Here is a 16,871-nt window from a genome sequence, read left to right on the forward strand (position 1 = left end):
AGTCTCATAGATACAGCTTCAATTCTGGTTTTCACTGCTAAGTACCTGCTGTAGTGTTTTTTGTTTGAATTTAAGAAATGGTATCTTTACATTCACAAGAAAAATGACACACAATCTGAACTATTTTTAATAAAATACAATGTAATACATCCAACAAAAAAGGGATAAAGAAAAATATAAAAATGTATTAATAATATATAGTTAACAAAAATATAACAGACACATCATTAATCTTCATATGTACATGTATTAGCTATTAATTCATTATGGATACTGGAATTAGTAAGAATATTTATTCTTGATATCTTCCGCTCTTTTTCAAGTAGTAAGATATTTTAGAGGAATACAAAAATAGTGGTCAGTTCTCTAATAGATTTTCCCAGAAGCCACTTTCACAAAGGTATTCAATGTTTGATCTTTAATAAGCTGAGCTTGATCCCCTGCAGCTGATATCAACCTGGGTCTGATCCGTTACGTGCTGCATCAGGACAACGTCCAGGAAACCATGGACACCTTCAAGTTCACGGTGAAAGACAGCAAACCAAATGTTGTCAGCGACAACGTCTTCCACATCCAGTGGTCCCTCATCAGCTTCAAGCACAAAAGGTCCGTATTTTACAGCATGCGAGACGTACTTCAGATGTTCACGAAATAACTTGGCATACCAGTCAGTTCCTTCCGAGCATCCATCAATAAAATAACTTCCTGTGATGGTTCCACAGCTACAATGTCAGTGAAAAGGCCGGCACAGTGGCGGTAACGGTGAAGCGAACAGGAAACCTCAACCAGTACGCCATCGTGCTCTGCCGCACCGAGCAGGCCAGCGCCACCTCCACCAGCAGCGAAGGGTCCCGTCCAGGCCAGCAGGACTACGTGGAGTACGCTGGACAGGTAACAAGGCAACCAATGTCAACATGTTTTTAAAAAATTACATTGTTGATATCATTTCAAACTTTAAAGAAAAAAAAGGAAATCATAGCTTCAGCCTTCCTTTATCTCTGGCTTGGACCTGATATGTATTCGTATAGTTATTACAAGTTCAAATTAAATAAGTATCAATGATTTATATTTGTTTTTAAAGTCTTCAAAGTATATTTTTTGGAATTCATGTCATATCATTTGTCTTGACAACAAACTATCCAAGAGTATTGGCACACTTTTGAAATAGTTTCTTATTGCTGTCAGACCCACTTTAAACCCCAACCAGACAGATGTATTAGTTAATGTTTATTATTTTTAATCTGTCATATAATAATCAAAGCCCTGAAGGAAATAAAGCAATTTATCAGCTATTGGAACACAAGAACCACACAGCCAAAAGTATTTGGCTGTGAAATATAGAGAGAATGAAACATCCATATAAATTACATAGAACAGATAAAAACACAAAGCAAATAAAAACAATTAACAGTCACTATTCATAAAATACAGTATCCGAAAAATATATTGATGAAGTGACGCTGCAGAACATCATGTGAGTCAATGGGCAGGTCCGTTTAGGAAACACATGATGTACAGAACTTCTTCGTGTGTATAGCACAGATGTACTTGTTGCATGTATTCTGTGTCTTGGAGTCCTTTGAGGGTCCACAGACCTCACAGCTGGCTGTGGGGGTCTTCCAGAAGCTGACTGTGGGGGTCTTCTTGCGGCTGGCTGTGGGGGTCTTCCAGCAGCTGGCTGTGGGGGTCCTTCAGCGGCTGGCTATGAGTCAAGTTCATCTTCCAATTTGCTGTCAAATTCTGAGTTTACCTCCACATTATCCTCATCTTCAGAAATGTCTTCCTGTTCCACTTCACCGTGTTCCTCTAATGCATTCCACTCACTCTCATCCATTATTAGCTCCAAGGCTCTGAGCAGAATATCTTTTGGCCATTTTGTTGGTAGATAATTGTAGTTCTGCACTACACTGTTACTACACTGAGGTTATGTCTCTGTTTAGTCCCTCCTCCGGCGTGCAGGTGGGAGGGGGACAGTGCGAGAAAATGTAAAATGTTTATACATTTCTGGAAGATCTAAAATGTTTATAATGTTCTAGGATAGTTTTGTGTACACACTACAAAGGGTAAAGATCAAGGGAAAACAGGATCAAACAGGTTCTCTATGCACACAATTGTGTGTGTGTGTGTGTGTGTGTGTGTGTGTGTGTGTGTGTGTGTGTGTGTGTGTGTGTGTGTGTGTGTGTGTGTGTGTGTGTGTGTGTGTGTGTGTGTGTGTGTGTGTGTGTGTGTGTGTGTGTGTGTGTGTGTGTGTGTGTGTGTCTTTAGTTTGTGTGTGTCTTTTAGTTTGTGTGTTTTTCTCTGTCTGTCTGTCCTGGTATTGTATCCGGGTCAGATTGACCCGAACCTCTTATGAAGGACATAAATGCGGGTGGGCATTTTTTCACAAGTGGAAAAAAATAATAAATAAGCCCCGGCCATTGAGTTTCAGGTTGAACGAAAATATCCTTATATTTTTTTTTATTCATTGAAAATGGAAATCGGGTCAATTTGACCCGAACACCACACAAGGGTTAATGAAAAAATGTTTCATTTACATTTGTCCTAGAAAAGCATGAGCAAAATGTAAACCTAGTTTTTATTACAGTATATATTTTTTTAACATAAAAACCGGACATTACCAAAGGGTGCGAAATGTGAACATAACACAAGGGTTAAGGTTCTTTACCAACATATTTTCCATCTAGCAAATAGATTGAAACTGATTTTTCGTCACGTTTCTTCTCTCCACTTTACCAATTATATTTGTTCCTAAAGCCAGGGGGAAGCAGCAATCTTTTACACACACAGTCCAGTATGTTAAGTTGATACCCAAAGGAGTCCAATGGAGGTGTTTCATGCAGAGGGGAGGGGAGGGATGTGGGATACAAACTCTCTCTGGACGGAACTTTGGGATTTGAGCCTTTGCAGACCATCTACATGCACTACAACCTATAACACACTACAGGAAAGGGAAAACCCCCCAAAAAGGGCTTTATATTTACTGTCCTATGTTCTCGGTTGTATACACTTTTGATATTACCGGTACTCTATGTCCAATCATAAGTCTAAACCCATACCGCTCTGCTGTTCATTCACAGGTCCAGTTTGATGAGCGTGAGGACACCAAGGTGTGCACCATAGTGATAAACGACGACAAGGTGTTCGAGGGAACTGAGAGCTTCCACGTGGAGCTGAGCATGCCCGCGTACGCGCTGCTGGGCGGGAACACGCGCGCCATCGTCAACATCAACGACACAGAGGACGAGCCCACCATGCAGTTTGATAAGAAGACGTATCACATCAACGAGAGCACCGGCTTCATCCACGCACCCATCGAGAGAAAAGGTAGAGAGCACTGCCACACCTCTGTTATGCTCTCTATGTGTTAACCACCTCATTTAACATAATACACAGAACATTTCAGAAAAATACAAGGAAGTAAAAAGGCATCATAATCAATGAAATAATAATAATATAATAATAATAATTCACAACAGATTACACACACAGTAAAATATTAAACTATACAATAAATTAAACATTATAAAAAAAAAGATTGAAAGACCAATTCAAGGGCGATAAAGCTTATCTAAAGAAATATGGTTTCAGCTGTTGTTAAAAAATGTCGACCGAGTTTTCCTATATAATATTTCCTGGCAGGCTGTTAGTGGACAAAAGCTGCTTTAGGGGCGAGTTTAGGAATAATTAAAAGGCCTGCTGCTGAGGACCTTAGTGATTGTCACATCAAAAGAAAGATCTTTATAAACCAGAAAAGGATTTTAAAATCAGTTCTAAAAGACACTGAGAGCCAATGCAATGTAGCTAAAACAGGAGGTACTGTCTGAGCTTTCTTTTTCTGGATTTTGTTAAACACGTGGCAGCGGAGTTCTGAATCAACTGTAGTTTTTCTCGTAAAAAGAGCATTCCAGAGTCCACGTTATGAGCAGTTGTGACCCTCTCCGGCCTCATTTCCCCTCCAGGTGACACCTCCAGCACGGTGTCGGCCCTCTGCTATACCGTGGCCAAGTCGGCCCAGGGCAGCAGCCTCCACGCTCTGGAGTCTGGCTCCGACTACAAGAGCCGCGGCATGACCAACGACAACCGCGTCATCTTCGGCCCCGGAGTCAGCATGTCCACCTGCGACGTCAAGCTCATTGACGACAGCGAGTACGAGCTGTCGGAGGAGTTCCAGCTGGTGCTGTCGGACGCCTCGGATAACGCCCGTGTGGGGGAGGTGATGACGGCCAAGGTTGTCATCGACGGACCCAACGACGCGTCCACCGTTTCTCTCGGGAACGCCACCTTTACTTTCACCGAAGATGCTGGTATAAGCAATTACATTTTTACGGTCTATGGATTTATAATTTTGACTGAGTTTTCTCTAACCCCAAGAGAAATTCTGTGAAATTACAAATCTTTTCGTTTGTCATTTCAAAGCTTTATTAATTAGGATAAATGTGAAAATCTAACAATCTCCATGGGGAAATTAGGAAAGTGCGAAGAGTTACAAATTGGCTTTGGAAAGGGTAGTTTAATAATTGCTAGATCCAAGATCCAAGGGTGATTTTCTTCCAGATTGTAATGTCACTACACATGAAACAGAATGTAAGCTGCTCCCTAAACATTTACAAAGCTCATTTGTAGGAACAAGATACGGCCCGGTTTCCTTATAAATTGGTCTGTACATTGCAGTCTGTCCCAATTTCCTTTTGGAACAGAGAACATGCTTTGAAGTTGAGAACACACAATTCATGGCTTCTTCTTATAAGAATAAGGACAACAAGCTACAGCTCTTAAATGTGTTGACATTAACACTCTGCTATATTTCTTTTTAAATGTTGGAATGCTTTAAAGCAGCCTTTTGACTTAAAAGCTAAACTCATATGTTACTCAGTAGTGATATTATGAACTTACGTTTCCTTCTCATCTCCACCCTACAGGCACAATTGAAATACCAGTGCTGCGCCTTGGCAGTGACCTGTCCTCCCTGACCTCTGTGTGGTGTGCCACCCGACCTTCAGACCCCCCCTCAGCGAGCCCGGGAGTCGACTACATCCCAAGCTCCAAGAAGGTGGAGTTCAAACCTGGTAGTACCGAGGAGGTGAGGACTGAGACTTCTGACCTACAGTAAAGATATCTAGAAGTGCTGAATCAAAGGCATCTGGAACAAGGCCATCAAGACAGTATAATGAGCATATTAAGAGTTTTAAACGCTCGTTCCGTTGGATTTTAGAAATTCTCTGTGAATTTGAGGGGGACAATATTTAGAGGTTCGTGCTTAAAGAGGAAATATTATTTCAGGTTCATATTTGTGTTTTGTACCTCTACTGTGACATGTTTAGATGCCTTTTGGTTCAATAAGTGCTTCATTTTTTCTCATAATGCCTTTGCTGCAGCACCTCTTTTCACCCTCTGTCTGAAACCAGAGTCCAGACTGCTCTGATTGGTTAGAGATGTCCCGCCCCTTGGCCTATCACGTACAATGTGTTGAAGCAATAGCCAATAGAAGCGCAAATGTTACTTAGTAATGCAAGAATCAAAATTGAAGTCTTATGGATTTATTTATTTTTACATAATTGTTTCAAACGCCACCTTCCATTATAAAGTCTGTATTTAACTTTACAGTCACTTGGTCTCAAACTACACCGGTCCGTTCTTTGAATTTGAGGCACTGCTAATTCCTTGAAATAGTCTTAAACCTAATGTTTGAGAATGTGTGTGTATCCTTTAAACTAAAGGCAAGATGTTCTTCCTGCAAACCTTTGTAAACTCAGACCTGGCCTCAAATATCTTTAGAAACCTTGCTGACACTTTTTTTCTACAGACATGCAGTTTGACCATTATGGACGACATCCAGAACCCGTCCATCGAAGGATCCGAGTCGTTTGTGGTGTTCCTCAGTTCTCCTCAGGGTGCTGTCCTCCAAGAGCCCTATGAAGCCAACGTCGTCATCATCGACACCTTCCAGGACAGTAAGTACACAGGAGATTATTCCCTTAAAGACCTTTTTCATCTTACATTCAAACTCAGCCTTCTCACAGCCAACGTCCCCTCTCTCAGTTCCCAGCATGCAGTTCGGGAAGACTGCTTACACTGTCAAGGAGAAAGACAGCATCCTGCACATCCCCATTATCCGCACCGGTGACCTGTCCTTCAAGTCATCAGTGCGCTGCTTCACCCGGACCATGTCAGCCATGGTGATGGACGACTTCGAGGAGAGGAGGAACGCTGACGAGTCACGCATCACTTTCCTCAAAGGAGAGAAGGTATACTGAATCCTAAAAGTTTAAACAAAGTAGATTAAGACCATTTGTGTCAGTCCCTTTAAAATCATTTACTTGATTGTTTGTTTTCCAGGTAAAAAACTGCACCGTGCACATCAACGACGACTCTGTCTTTGAGCCTGAAGAGGAGTTCCAGGTGCATCTTGGGACACCACTGGGAGACCACTGGAGCGGTGCCATGGTGGGCGCTAGCGACATCGTCACAGTCACCATCACCAATGATGAAGATGGTAAGATCATAGGTCACATACAACAGTTAACTTACTGGGGTATAGATGAATTCTAACACTAAACTACCAGGGCAACTTCATTTTCTTTAACTTTTTTCATGAAAGCCATGTATCTTCTCAATGTATTTTATTAAGAAATTATTGTTTGCATGTTCTTTGAGTAAAATCTCAATTAAGAAAACTTTTTGCATTCCCACATTAATTCTGTTCTGATGAATACATATTTTTGCGAATGTATCAGGCGGAAAACGTTCTTTTGTAAGTGTCGAAATAATGTTGTCAACTACAGGTGGAGATGCTCTTGACCTTATTTATTTAAAAATTCTAGTCTGCTTTGGCATTTAGTTTAACGTGTTTTTTTGTCCTATCATATCCTAACGTGGTCAATAATATATCTCTTTACATGTACACAAATATTCTTATTTACGTGTTAGGTAAGAGTTTTTTTTGTTCGATAGCCGTTTTGTTTTTTTCATTTTAAGAAGTTATTTGATTACAAGGCAAACATAACACTTAAATACTAACACAACAACTACATAACAATCCACAAATCTGAAAAAGATTAGGGAAAAAAAGGAGTGACAATAACTTATAATATATAGCTAATACACAATGGATTCAACATTGATACTCATACATAAATGAATTGTCACATCATACAACCTGGTCTTTATTAATGTTTTGTGTTCTATAACCAGCCAATTCTTCCCAGGGGCTTCATCAGATTTCTCCCTTGATGATACAAAAGGTCTCTCTGTACTGTTGAAAAGCGAATTTGGTCTTATCCTAGAGCCTGCCTCCCCTCATTGTATGACATTGAGAGAATACATATTCAAACTGCTCTTAGTGTTACATAAATCAGCTCACATACTTATCATACCTAGAAAGTGAGTGTTAACAATCAGTATGAACAAAGACAGATCATTAACCTTCATGAAGGGAGGATTTATCGCGGGTGGTTGTATTAAACTACATTTATTTTATTTATAACTGGCAACTGAACAATAATTATGATATGCCGTACAACCACCAGAGAGCAGCACCTTGACCTTTCAATGCCCCCTGTTCTTCCAGCTCCTACCATTGAGTTTGAGCAGGCGTCCTATCAGGTCAAAGAGCCTCCTGGTCCCGATGGCATTGAGGTTCTTAACATTAAGGTGGTCCGTGGGGGGGATCTGGACCGGACCTCCAAGATCCGCTGCAGCACCCGGGACGGCTCGGCCCAGTCTGGCGTTGACTACAATCCCAAGAGCAGAGTGCTTAAATTCACCCCTGGTTAGTGCGGAAAATTCACACTTGAATGATTGAAGGATTATTGTGTAAATGTCAGGTTGAAATGTCTCTCTTTGTTTCCCTCTGTAGGAATTGACCACATCCTGTTTAAAGTGGAGATTCTGTCCAATGAGGATAGGGAGTGGCATGAGTCCTTTTCATTGGTGCTCGGCCCTGACGACCCTGTGGAGGCGGTGCTCGGGGAGATCACTATGGCAACAGTGACCATTTTGGATCAGGAGGCTTCAGGCAGCCTTATCCTACCTTCTACGCCTATTGTAAGATTGGTTTTCAGTAGTTTTTAAAGGTCTCCTATCATGCAAAATGTACTTTTTGATGTCATCTATACATAGATAGGTGTCCCCGGTGTGTAAGGAGACTCACAACGTGTCCGAAAATACAACCCTCTTGCTTTTCCTCCCTACCCTTCTAAAAACGGGGGTACAATGCAGCTGATCCAGATTTGCTGCCGATATTACGTAATATCGGAAATGTGGGCTGGCTTTACGCCCTCGGCCCCATCAAAAACATCGCTGTATCAGAAACAATGCACAACGTTTTGGAAGTAATATGGTCTGTGTTTACATTAGCAAGCATCGCTAACACTCAGAGCTAAGGCTTTACTGGAGAGAGTAAGTGCAAATAAGCAGGATATAAAAATGTAAACCCGTGAGAGAAAAAGAGTTTGAGCTCCCTGCTGTTTCAGAAATAATCCTTGATGTGGTTTGGAACATGATATGGCATTCAATCACAGCAGCCTTTAGCTGAGTATCTGGGTAGAATTTTCCTGCATGAGCTCTCCTCTCTGCTCTCGTTTTTTTTTTCGTTTTTTTCCCCTTTTTTTTAAGCTACGGACCCGGAATCAGCACTTTAGTAACAGGGCTGAAATAGAGGCGTATGAGGCATGGCTAGAATGGGTGATCTGTTTGGTATTTTGAGCAAAACACTTCATAGACATGTTTTTTAAATATCTGAGACCTATAATATATGCCTACAAATAGTATAATAGGAGACCTTTAAAGGAAATAATGACATCATTTATTCTTCAATTCTCCATTGGAGCGAAAACAATTAAATTAAGAGAAAAAAATTCATCAGTACCCATCCTCCCTCCTCCTCAGGTTGTCTCCCTCGCTGACTATGATCACGTCCAGGAGGTAACAAAAGAGGGCAGCAAGAAGACGCCCTCTCCAGGGTACCCTCTGGTGTGTGTCACCCCCTGTGACCCTCACTACCCCAAGTACTCTGTGATGAAGGAGCGCTGCGAGGAGGCCGGCATCAACCAAACCCAGGTTCACTTCTCCTGGGAGGTGGCGGCGCCCACCGACACCAACGGGGCCCGCTCCCCCTTCGAGACAGTCACGGACACCACCCCGTATACCAGCGTCAACCATATGGTGAGTGGGGATTTCTTTAAAAGAAGAGTTTAAATGTATATTTATTGACTGTATATTGACATGTACACCGCGTCTCTTCTTTCAATCTGCTGTAGAAAAGTGATCCAGATACAGGTGCTACCATCTTAAGAATTTGTTTTGTAGTGACCTGTGGGCTGGAGCTCTGGTAACGAGGTCCCGCCCTCACACCTGCCAGAGCCACTCAGGAGCCAGAAACGGTTATAGCCTGTTAGCGTGAGCCACGTTGCTGCCAAAATAGCACCATGTTAGCTGTTAGGTCAAAAAGACACAACAACTACTCATAATATCTCTCTATATCTGTTATATGTCTCCAAAAAAGGAATCTGTCAGAGCTTAATAACATAGACTTGTGACAGCTTTTGAAAGGTACATCTCCTCCCTTTTGCAATTCCAGAGCCTCCGTGATAATCTTCACTGAGCGCAGCTGTCAAACATGAAGTCTCTCCCCTTTTGTATACCATTAAAGATCTACTTTACGCCAAACTTGAATACACATCAGTGTGATAACAATTACCCAAAGTCGAGCTACCATCTGAAGATTTTGAAATAATTTTGATCCGGAGTCTGTTTAGCAGGGCTCGAGCTGTGGTGACAAGGTCCCGCCCTCACAACCACCAGAGCCAATCCAGAGCCAGGCACAGCCACAGCTTTTTAGCATGAGCCACGTAGCTGCTACATTAGCACCAAAGACACTACCCATAATATCTTAGTATAGATATATGTTTCAGGTGTCAATCATAAAGTTTGTCACCATTTTAATAGCAACAAATAACTACTTTAAACCAAACATATCAAATAAGTGAACACTTGAATATATCAGCGTGAAAACTATTACCTGAGATGACAGAAACTAACTTTGGGGAACTGTATTTGGAGAGGACTTTTTAATTTGTCCTATGATCCATCCTTTAAAATATAAGAGACGTGATTTATGATCTATTGTATACTCCAGCCACCCGGGGCCACTTGAGATGTATTGGCTTCACTTATAGGTGTGCTGCAATGTCATTTGTATTTATACAATCCATGATTTTAATAATATGATAGAGGCAGCAGCTAGCTAGCTCAGATGGTGTAATACTACAATGATTTGTGGTCAAAACGCATCCGTCCACATTGCCATCTTTTCCCTTTTGTCATCTCTTATGTGTCATCCCCTCAGGTCCTGGACAGTATGTATTTCAGCCGTCGCTTCCACGTGCGCTGCGTTGCTCAGGCCAGGGATAAGGCGGGTCACCTTGGAACACCGCTGAGGAGCAACATCGCCAAAATCGGCACAGACGGCGCCATCTGCCACACGCCGGTAACCACGGGAACCGCCAGGGGCTTCCAGGCTCAGTCCTTCATCGCTACGCTCAAATACCTCGATGTCAAGCACAAGGAGCATCCCAACCGGTGAGACGCAACGGGCAGATGGTGGCTTTTGAAAATGGATAAACTTCTTGTTATGTATTGTTTGTTAATTTCTCTGTCTCTTTGTTCAGTATCCACATCTCAGTGCAGATCCCCCATCAGGACGGCATGCTGCCCCTGGTGTCCACCATGCCGCTGCACAACCTGCACTTCCTGCTGTCAGAGTCCATCTACCGGCAGCAGCATGTCTGCTCCAACCTCGTTACCCTCAAAGAGCTGCAGGGGGTCTCGGGTCAGTCACACAACCACACATTCACACAACCACACATTCACACAACCACACATTCACACAACCACACATTCACACATTCACACAACCACACAATCACACAAGCACTCCTGCGATGCCAATAAACATCAAATCAGCGAATAAAACATAGTCATGTGCAGGATATTAAGTACACATCAATTGCATAAGTACATGTATTTGATGTAAAGTAATTTAGAATCTTAGGACATATGTAATTAATAAGTGATAATATATGCAAGGTGTCCTGATAAATGAAACTATTTAACATATTAGATTTAAAGTACAGTATGTCGTTCCTCCTCCAAATCTTTTGTTACCCATTGACTCATGGTTAGCTCTTTTTGTTACTTGCAATGTTATATACCTTAATAATAAATGATATTTCTATAGCGCTTTTCTTGAACCCAAAGACCCTTAATTACTTATTATTATTTATTACTTATTACCTTGTGTAATAGATTAGAATTGTGCCTAAACCAGATCTTTTTAGAATATGTTCTTACCATATAAAAAAAACGGTCACTATATCCTGACAGTAGTGCTTGAGAAAAATGAAGACAGTGCTCTTCTTGGTATTTTGAACAGTCCCCCACGTCTATTGTAAAACAACCAATCGGAGCCAAGTAATATCAAAGTATAGGCAGCCCTGATCAAATAGTAATTAGGATTGTGTAACAGCATTGCCTTCTTGCCTCAAATGTTTTCAGAAAAGTATTTTAGTGTACTGTTAAGATAGAAAATTTGAAAATTAGCTTGGTGGTCGATGTGGTTTTGGATCGACTGTTTTCAACATGGCGGCCAGCTAACAATGATGGGGATAAAGTTACAGTTTTGGCCATAATGAAAAAGTTATTTTAAAATATGTACCAACTGTTCCTCTGAATAGGAAATTATACTTTTCTGAGGTTCTTTTAGATTTGTTATAACTAATACAAACTTGGACGACATTCTTCCACAGAGGCCGGTTTCCTAGACGACGTATCTTTCGACAGCATCTCTCTGGGGCCGGGTTACGACCGCCCCTACCAGTTCAACCCCAACGTCCGGGAGGCCAAGAGCATCCAGCTCTACAAGCACCTCAACCTCAAGAACTGCATCTGGACCTTTGACGCCTACTACGACATGACGGAGCTCATCGATGTCTGCAGTGGCTCTGTGACTGCCGATTTCCAGGTACATAAGAACTGTTTTTTCTCAATGCACTTTTAAATTGACCAAATGTACCAATTAGAGACACTTTACTAGAGTAGATTTTGAGACTGAGCTTCTACCTGATGATGCTTAGCCCTTATATTTCAGGCTACAATTCAAATCTAATTCCGGATCATCGCTTAAGTTTAATCAGTCTTTGATAAAACTCCATTTAAGGTCCAGTACTGACTTGGTCTGGGACCTTTGACCATGTACCACAGTCTTCATCATCACTATTTGCTAAGTTGTCATTAAACAGAGATTATGCATTGAACCTTTGGGCCTTCTTTTGGAAAATGTTTGCTCAAAATTAGAGATTCACAGTCTATTCTTGACTTTCAAACAAACAGTACCATGAAAACCTCCAAAACGAGGGAGTTTATGGAGCTAGGGATCTGTTTTGTCTACTGCTGTTTCCAAGGTCAAAAATGAACTGTAAAATACCTAACAATCAAGAAGACTCAAGAAGTACTCATTCACAGTACCTCCAATCCCCATGAGACCCTCTGAGGGGTCTCGGCCTGCAGGTGGAGAATGTTAAAGCATGCTGTCGTTCTTCCAGGTTCGGGACTCGGCTCAGTCCTTCCTGACGGTGCAGGTTCCTCTCTACGTGTCCTACATCTACGTGACAGCGCCAAGAGGCTGGGCCTCTCTGGAGCATCACACCGAGATGGAGTTCTCCTTCTTCTACGACACGGTGCTCTGGAGGACAGGTCAGGCCAAACACAGCAGGGACACAATGAACTGAGTGAATCTCTATTAGAAATGTATAACAAAAGGTTTCATTGTACCTTGTGCATTCCCAACAAAGTCCCTATATTATGTTCTCTATTCTATTCATGATGTGAAATGGAAATGTTGCTGTATTTATCTAATCAGATGTTGCTCTTCTGCTGTCATATTGATCTTACCTCTGACTTCCTTTGCTGTTTTCTTCTGAGTGCAGGTATCCAGACTGACAGCGTCCTCTCAGCCAGACTGCAGATCATCAGGATCTACATCAGAGAAGACGGACGACTGGTGATCGAGTTCAAAACCCACGCCAAATTCAGAGGTCAGTTCACAACATCCACTTCAGATGTTAAGTTCAAAGAAAAGTCCAGAGCTTGTTGTTTTTTCTTTAGAAAGTGTTGAGTATTTTGGTGTGAAATAAAAAATAAAATAAAGGATGTTCTCAGCCAGACCACTGCCATATAGAGCATTACACTTAAAGTCTTCTTCTCTTTCTCTCCCCTCCAGGTCAGTTTGTCCCTGAGCACCACACTCTGCCGGGCCACAAGTCCCACCTGATGGCCCCCGACCACCTCGGAGGCATCGAGTTCGACATTCAGCTGCTGTGGAGCGCTCAGACCTTTGACTCACCGTACCAGCTGTGGAGGGCCACCAGCTCCTACAGCAGGTCAGACATGTCATCTTGGCCTGAATCAACATGCTGACATCTGATGGTTCAGGAAGGGAATATTAATACTGGAAGTTTTAATACTAAGATTCAGGTCAACTTAAAGAGAGAGCATTAGATTGGCACCAACTTTGCAGAAAATGATAGATATATTTTTAATAATTGGTTATTAAATCTAATCAAGATTTGTTTGGGAAAATGCGTTTAGGAGTTTAGGATTGCAGGGGCCAGACACCTTTTTATTCTGCGTTGAATTTGGCACCCCCTGTAAACAAATCGATAGTGTTTCCATGAGCCGCAACGCCTGGTTTTAAAAAGTTTGATCTTGCTAGCCTTTAAACCAATTTTGATAGCAAGTGACGAAAGCACGCAATTTTATTTTTTTATCTCTAACTGATTTATATGTGGCTATGTCAGAATATTAACTGTACAATGAAACTTTGTACTAGCCACCATCATCCAATGGTATATTTATGAAAACGTAGCTTATGGTCTTGTTTGCTTATTTAGGTTATATAGAGGATTCAATATTACATTGAGACTGTTTCAGGAGCATAAAAAAAGTAATGTTTAACTACATAAGTAGACATGGATGTTGATGTCTTGTTTTCGGCAGGGAGTCTCAGAACATTCCTTGGGGAACAACCAAAACTGTTTTGTGGAGATCATCATGTTTGAAAAGGTTTTTATTTCAACCTGACTGTGCCTTGGTTATAATCCCCCTGGGAATATCTCAACAGGAAGGACTACTCCGGAGAGTACACAGTGTTCCTGGTCCCCTGCACCGTGCAGCCCACTCAGCCCTGGATCGACCCCGGGGACAAACCTCTGTCCTGCACAGCTCACGCTCCAGAGAAGTACGTCCCTGCTGATGTCCAAATTGTTTGATAATGACAAATTGTTTTTTAAAGGAGACATATTTTGCCAATTTTCAGGGGTTGAACCTGTATTTTGTGTTTCTACTAGAAAATGTTTATCTACTTTTTTGTTTACAAAAAAAGCTTAATTTTCCTCATACTGTCTGCCTGAATATTCATGTGTTCACTCTTTGTCTGAAACGCTCCGTTTCAGCGCCCGTCTCTTTAAGCCGCCCCCTGAAAAGTCCAGTCGACTGTAGAGGCACTTTCTGCCTATTTATACTGTATACTAGCTTTGACATCATAACATTAAAAAAAGACAAGTTTCTGAATACAGGCTGTGTTCATTTCTCCCTACAACAATGCACCGTGTGCAACTACACCCGCTTTTATAATTAAATATATATATATTTATATACATATGGGACCTTTAAGAGCCTGGTGGTGCATTATGGGAACAAAACAATTAGAAAAAAGCTTGTGAATCCTAAGCTGTCTGGTGTTTGTCTGACAGGTTTCTGGTGCCGATCGCCTTCCAGCAGACCAACCGGCCCGTTCCCGTGGTTTACTCCCTCAACACGGCGTTCCAGCTGTGTAACAACGAGAAGCTGTTCATGATGGACCCGGCCACTGCTGATGTCTCCATGGCTGAGATGGACTATAAGGGAGCCTTCTCCATGGGTATGTTTAGGGAAACAGAACTCTGATTTAAAGAACATGCAATAAGCTGCTTATATACTGTAGGTTGAAAATAAGTTTAGGAGACTAGTGCAATGGAGTTTGAACAGATTGCTTAGCTACCAGTTGTGCCTCGCATCCAAACAGACGACAAGTGGACATAAAAACGTGTAGGACAGACAGACTCTTTTTATTTTGGTAAGGTTCCTGGCTAACTAACAATTTTCCTTTATTCCATGTTTTAACCATCATACCAAGATACTATTCTAATCTTCACTGCATTTAAGTTGCAGTTAAAGAAGGTTTAAGCAACTCAAACATGTTTATGTACAAATAAAAACAAACCCTTACCTCTGCTGCCCTCCACAGGACAAACTCTGTACGGCAGGGTGTTGTGGAATCCCGAGCAGAACCTGAACGCAGCATACAAACTGCAGCTGGAGAAGGTGTACCTCTGCACCGGCAGGGATGGATACGTTCCCTTCTTCGACCCCACAGGGACGCTGTACAACGAGGGGCCGCAGTACGGCTGCATCCAGCCCAACAAGCACCTCAAACATCGCTTCCTGCTGCTGGTACAAACATCTATTTTGTTTACTCTGGGCTGTGGTGATTTTCAAGAGCGTTATTCAAATACATCATTATGTCTGCAGCTGAATATTATTATAGGATACAGGGACAAGGGTTCAAGACCAGCCTAGTACCCTTTATGCATGTCATCCCTGTGTCTCCTTTCAACTCTGTCTCTTCAATAAAGGCACTGGTGGCCCACAAATATCTTTAAAAAAAATACATATATGAAAAACTAACATATTAAGGATTCAGATAGCTTTAGAATCTGGCCACACAAGAGGACAAAAGAGGTCAAACATGATATAGAAGGAGTTATTGAAAAAATACAGGTTTACAGGTTAAATAACTGTACGTCTTTTGTTAGTCTCACATTTGATAGATGTTCTCTTTCTATGTATGTGTTAAACTGACACTTGTATTGTGAAATTGTGAAACGGATACAGTAGATGTTTACAGAGAAGCCGTACAAAACATAAAATTGAAATACAAATTGGTAATTTTCTTATTTATCAAAATAGATAAACATCTTGAAAAAATGTCATCTAATACATGTACAGTATATATACCATGAAAGGCTCCAGCAGTTGGAAACGAAGATGCAACCACAACATTTTCATTACAGATATGTAAATGATCTCTATTTAAAGAGCGCAGGTTCACTAATAGTGCTTGCTGAAAACCTGTATTTCAGGTTAGAATAAACCAAAGCAACATTTTTTTGTTTCAAGCGATCAATATCTGAATTTACCTTTAAACGAGGGAAGATAACGTGTTTTTCCTGCAATACTATGCAAGCTCTCACACTCACACAGATCTTCCCTTTTTCCACCTGCCGGACCAGTCTGACCAGTCTGACCAGTCCCACTGGATACTAGAATTGTTGAAAGATATTCAAAGCATGTGGGTTATTTGAACTACCTTCACTCCATGTAAATGATCATCCTGGTGTTGTTGACAACCCATTATTATGTGGGGCAGAAATACAGCTTTAATGCATGTGTCTTGCACCTACACTATGCAGCAGATACTTTTTTCTGGAACGTCACTATATATAAGTATTTGCAATTTCCAAAAGATTGAAAGAATACTTCGACTTTTTATAAAGCAAATAGAATAGAAACTGATTCTTTCTTTGCACGTTTCCTCTGCAGGATCGCAAACAGCCGGACGTTAGTGACAATTTCTTCCACGACGTTCCCTTCGAGGCTTCCTTCGCCTCAGACATCCCGGACCTGCAGAGCATGTCGGCCATGCCGGGCGTCGACGGCTTTACAATGAAGGTTGATGCTCTCTACAAGGTGTGTGGAGGCAGCTACTGTGATGTGTA

General features: G+C 41.5%; 1 protein-coding gene across 2 annotated transcripts in view; it reads left to right on the forward strand.

Moving 5' to 3' along the window:
- Nucleotides 1-16,871, forward strand: part of fras1 (Fraser extracellular matrix complex subunit 1) — a 315,805-nt gene that overhangs the window by 296,579 nt on the left and 2,355 nt on the right. For both annotated transcript variants that reach the window (XM_034216717.1, XM_034216718.1), the window contains exons 52-72: nt 447-606; nt 723-891; nt 3,078-3,324; nt 3,960-4,304; nt 4,920-5,080; nt 5,804-5,951; nt 6,040-6,245; nt 6,337-6,493; nt 7,568-7,768; nt 7,856-8,043; nt 8,887-9,162; nt 10,346-10,578; nt 10,668-10,828; nt 11,805-12,019; nt 12,600-12,750; nt 12,984-13,091; nt 13,277-13,436; nt 14,177-14,293; nt 14,808-14,974; nt 15,341-15,546; nt 16,696-16,842. In XM_034216717.1, coding sequence (XP_034072608.1) covers nt 447-606; nt 723-891; nt 3,078-3,324; nt 3,960-4,304; nt 4,920-5,080; nt 5,804-5,951; nt 6,040-6,245; nt 6,337-6,493; nt 7,568-7,768; nt 7,856-8,043; nt 8,887-9,162; nt 10,346-10,578; nt 10,668-10,828; nt 11,805-12,019; nt 12,600-12,750; nt 12,984-13,091; nt 13,277-13,436; nt 14,177-14,293; nt 14,808-14,974; nt 15,341-15,546; nt 16,696-16,842 — 3,923 coding nt within the window. The remainder of the gene's footprint in view (nt 1-446; nt 607-722; nt 892-3,077; nt 3,325-3,959; nt 4,305-4,919; nt 5,081-5,803; nt 5,952-6,039; nt 6,246-6,336; nt 6,494-7,567; nt 7,769-7,855; nt 8,044-8,886; nt 9,163-10,345; nt 10,579-10,667; nt 10,829-11,804; nt 12,020-12,599; nt 12,751-12,983; nt 13,092-13,276; nt 13,437-14,176; nt 14,294-14,807; nt 14,975-15,340; nt 15,547-16,695; nt 16,843-16,871) is intronic.

Source organism: Gymnodraco acuticeps, unplaced genomic scaffold (assembly GCF_902827175.1).
Source record: "Gymnodraco acuticeps unplaced genomic scaffold, fGymAcu1.1, whole genome shotgun sequence".
Taxonomy (NCBI): Eukaryota; Metazoa; Chordata; class Actinopteri; order Perciformes; family Bathydraconidae; genus Gymnodraco; species Gymnodraco acuticeps.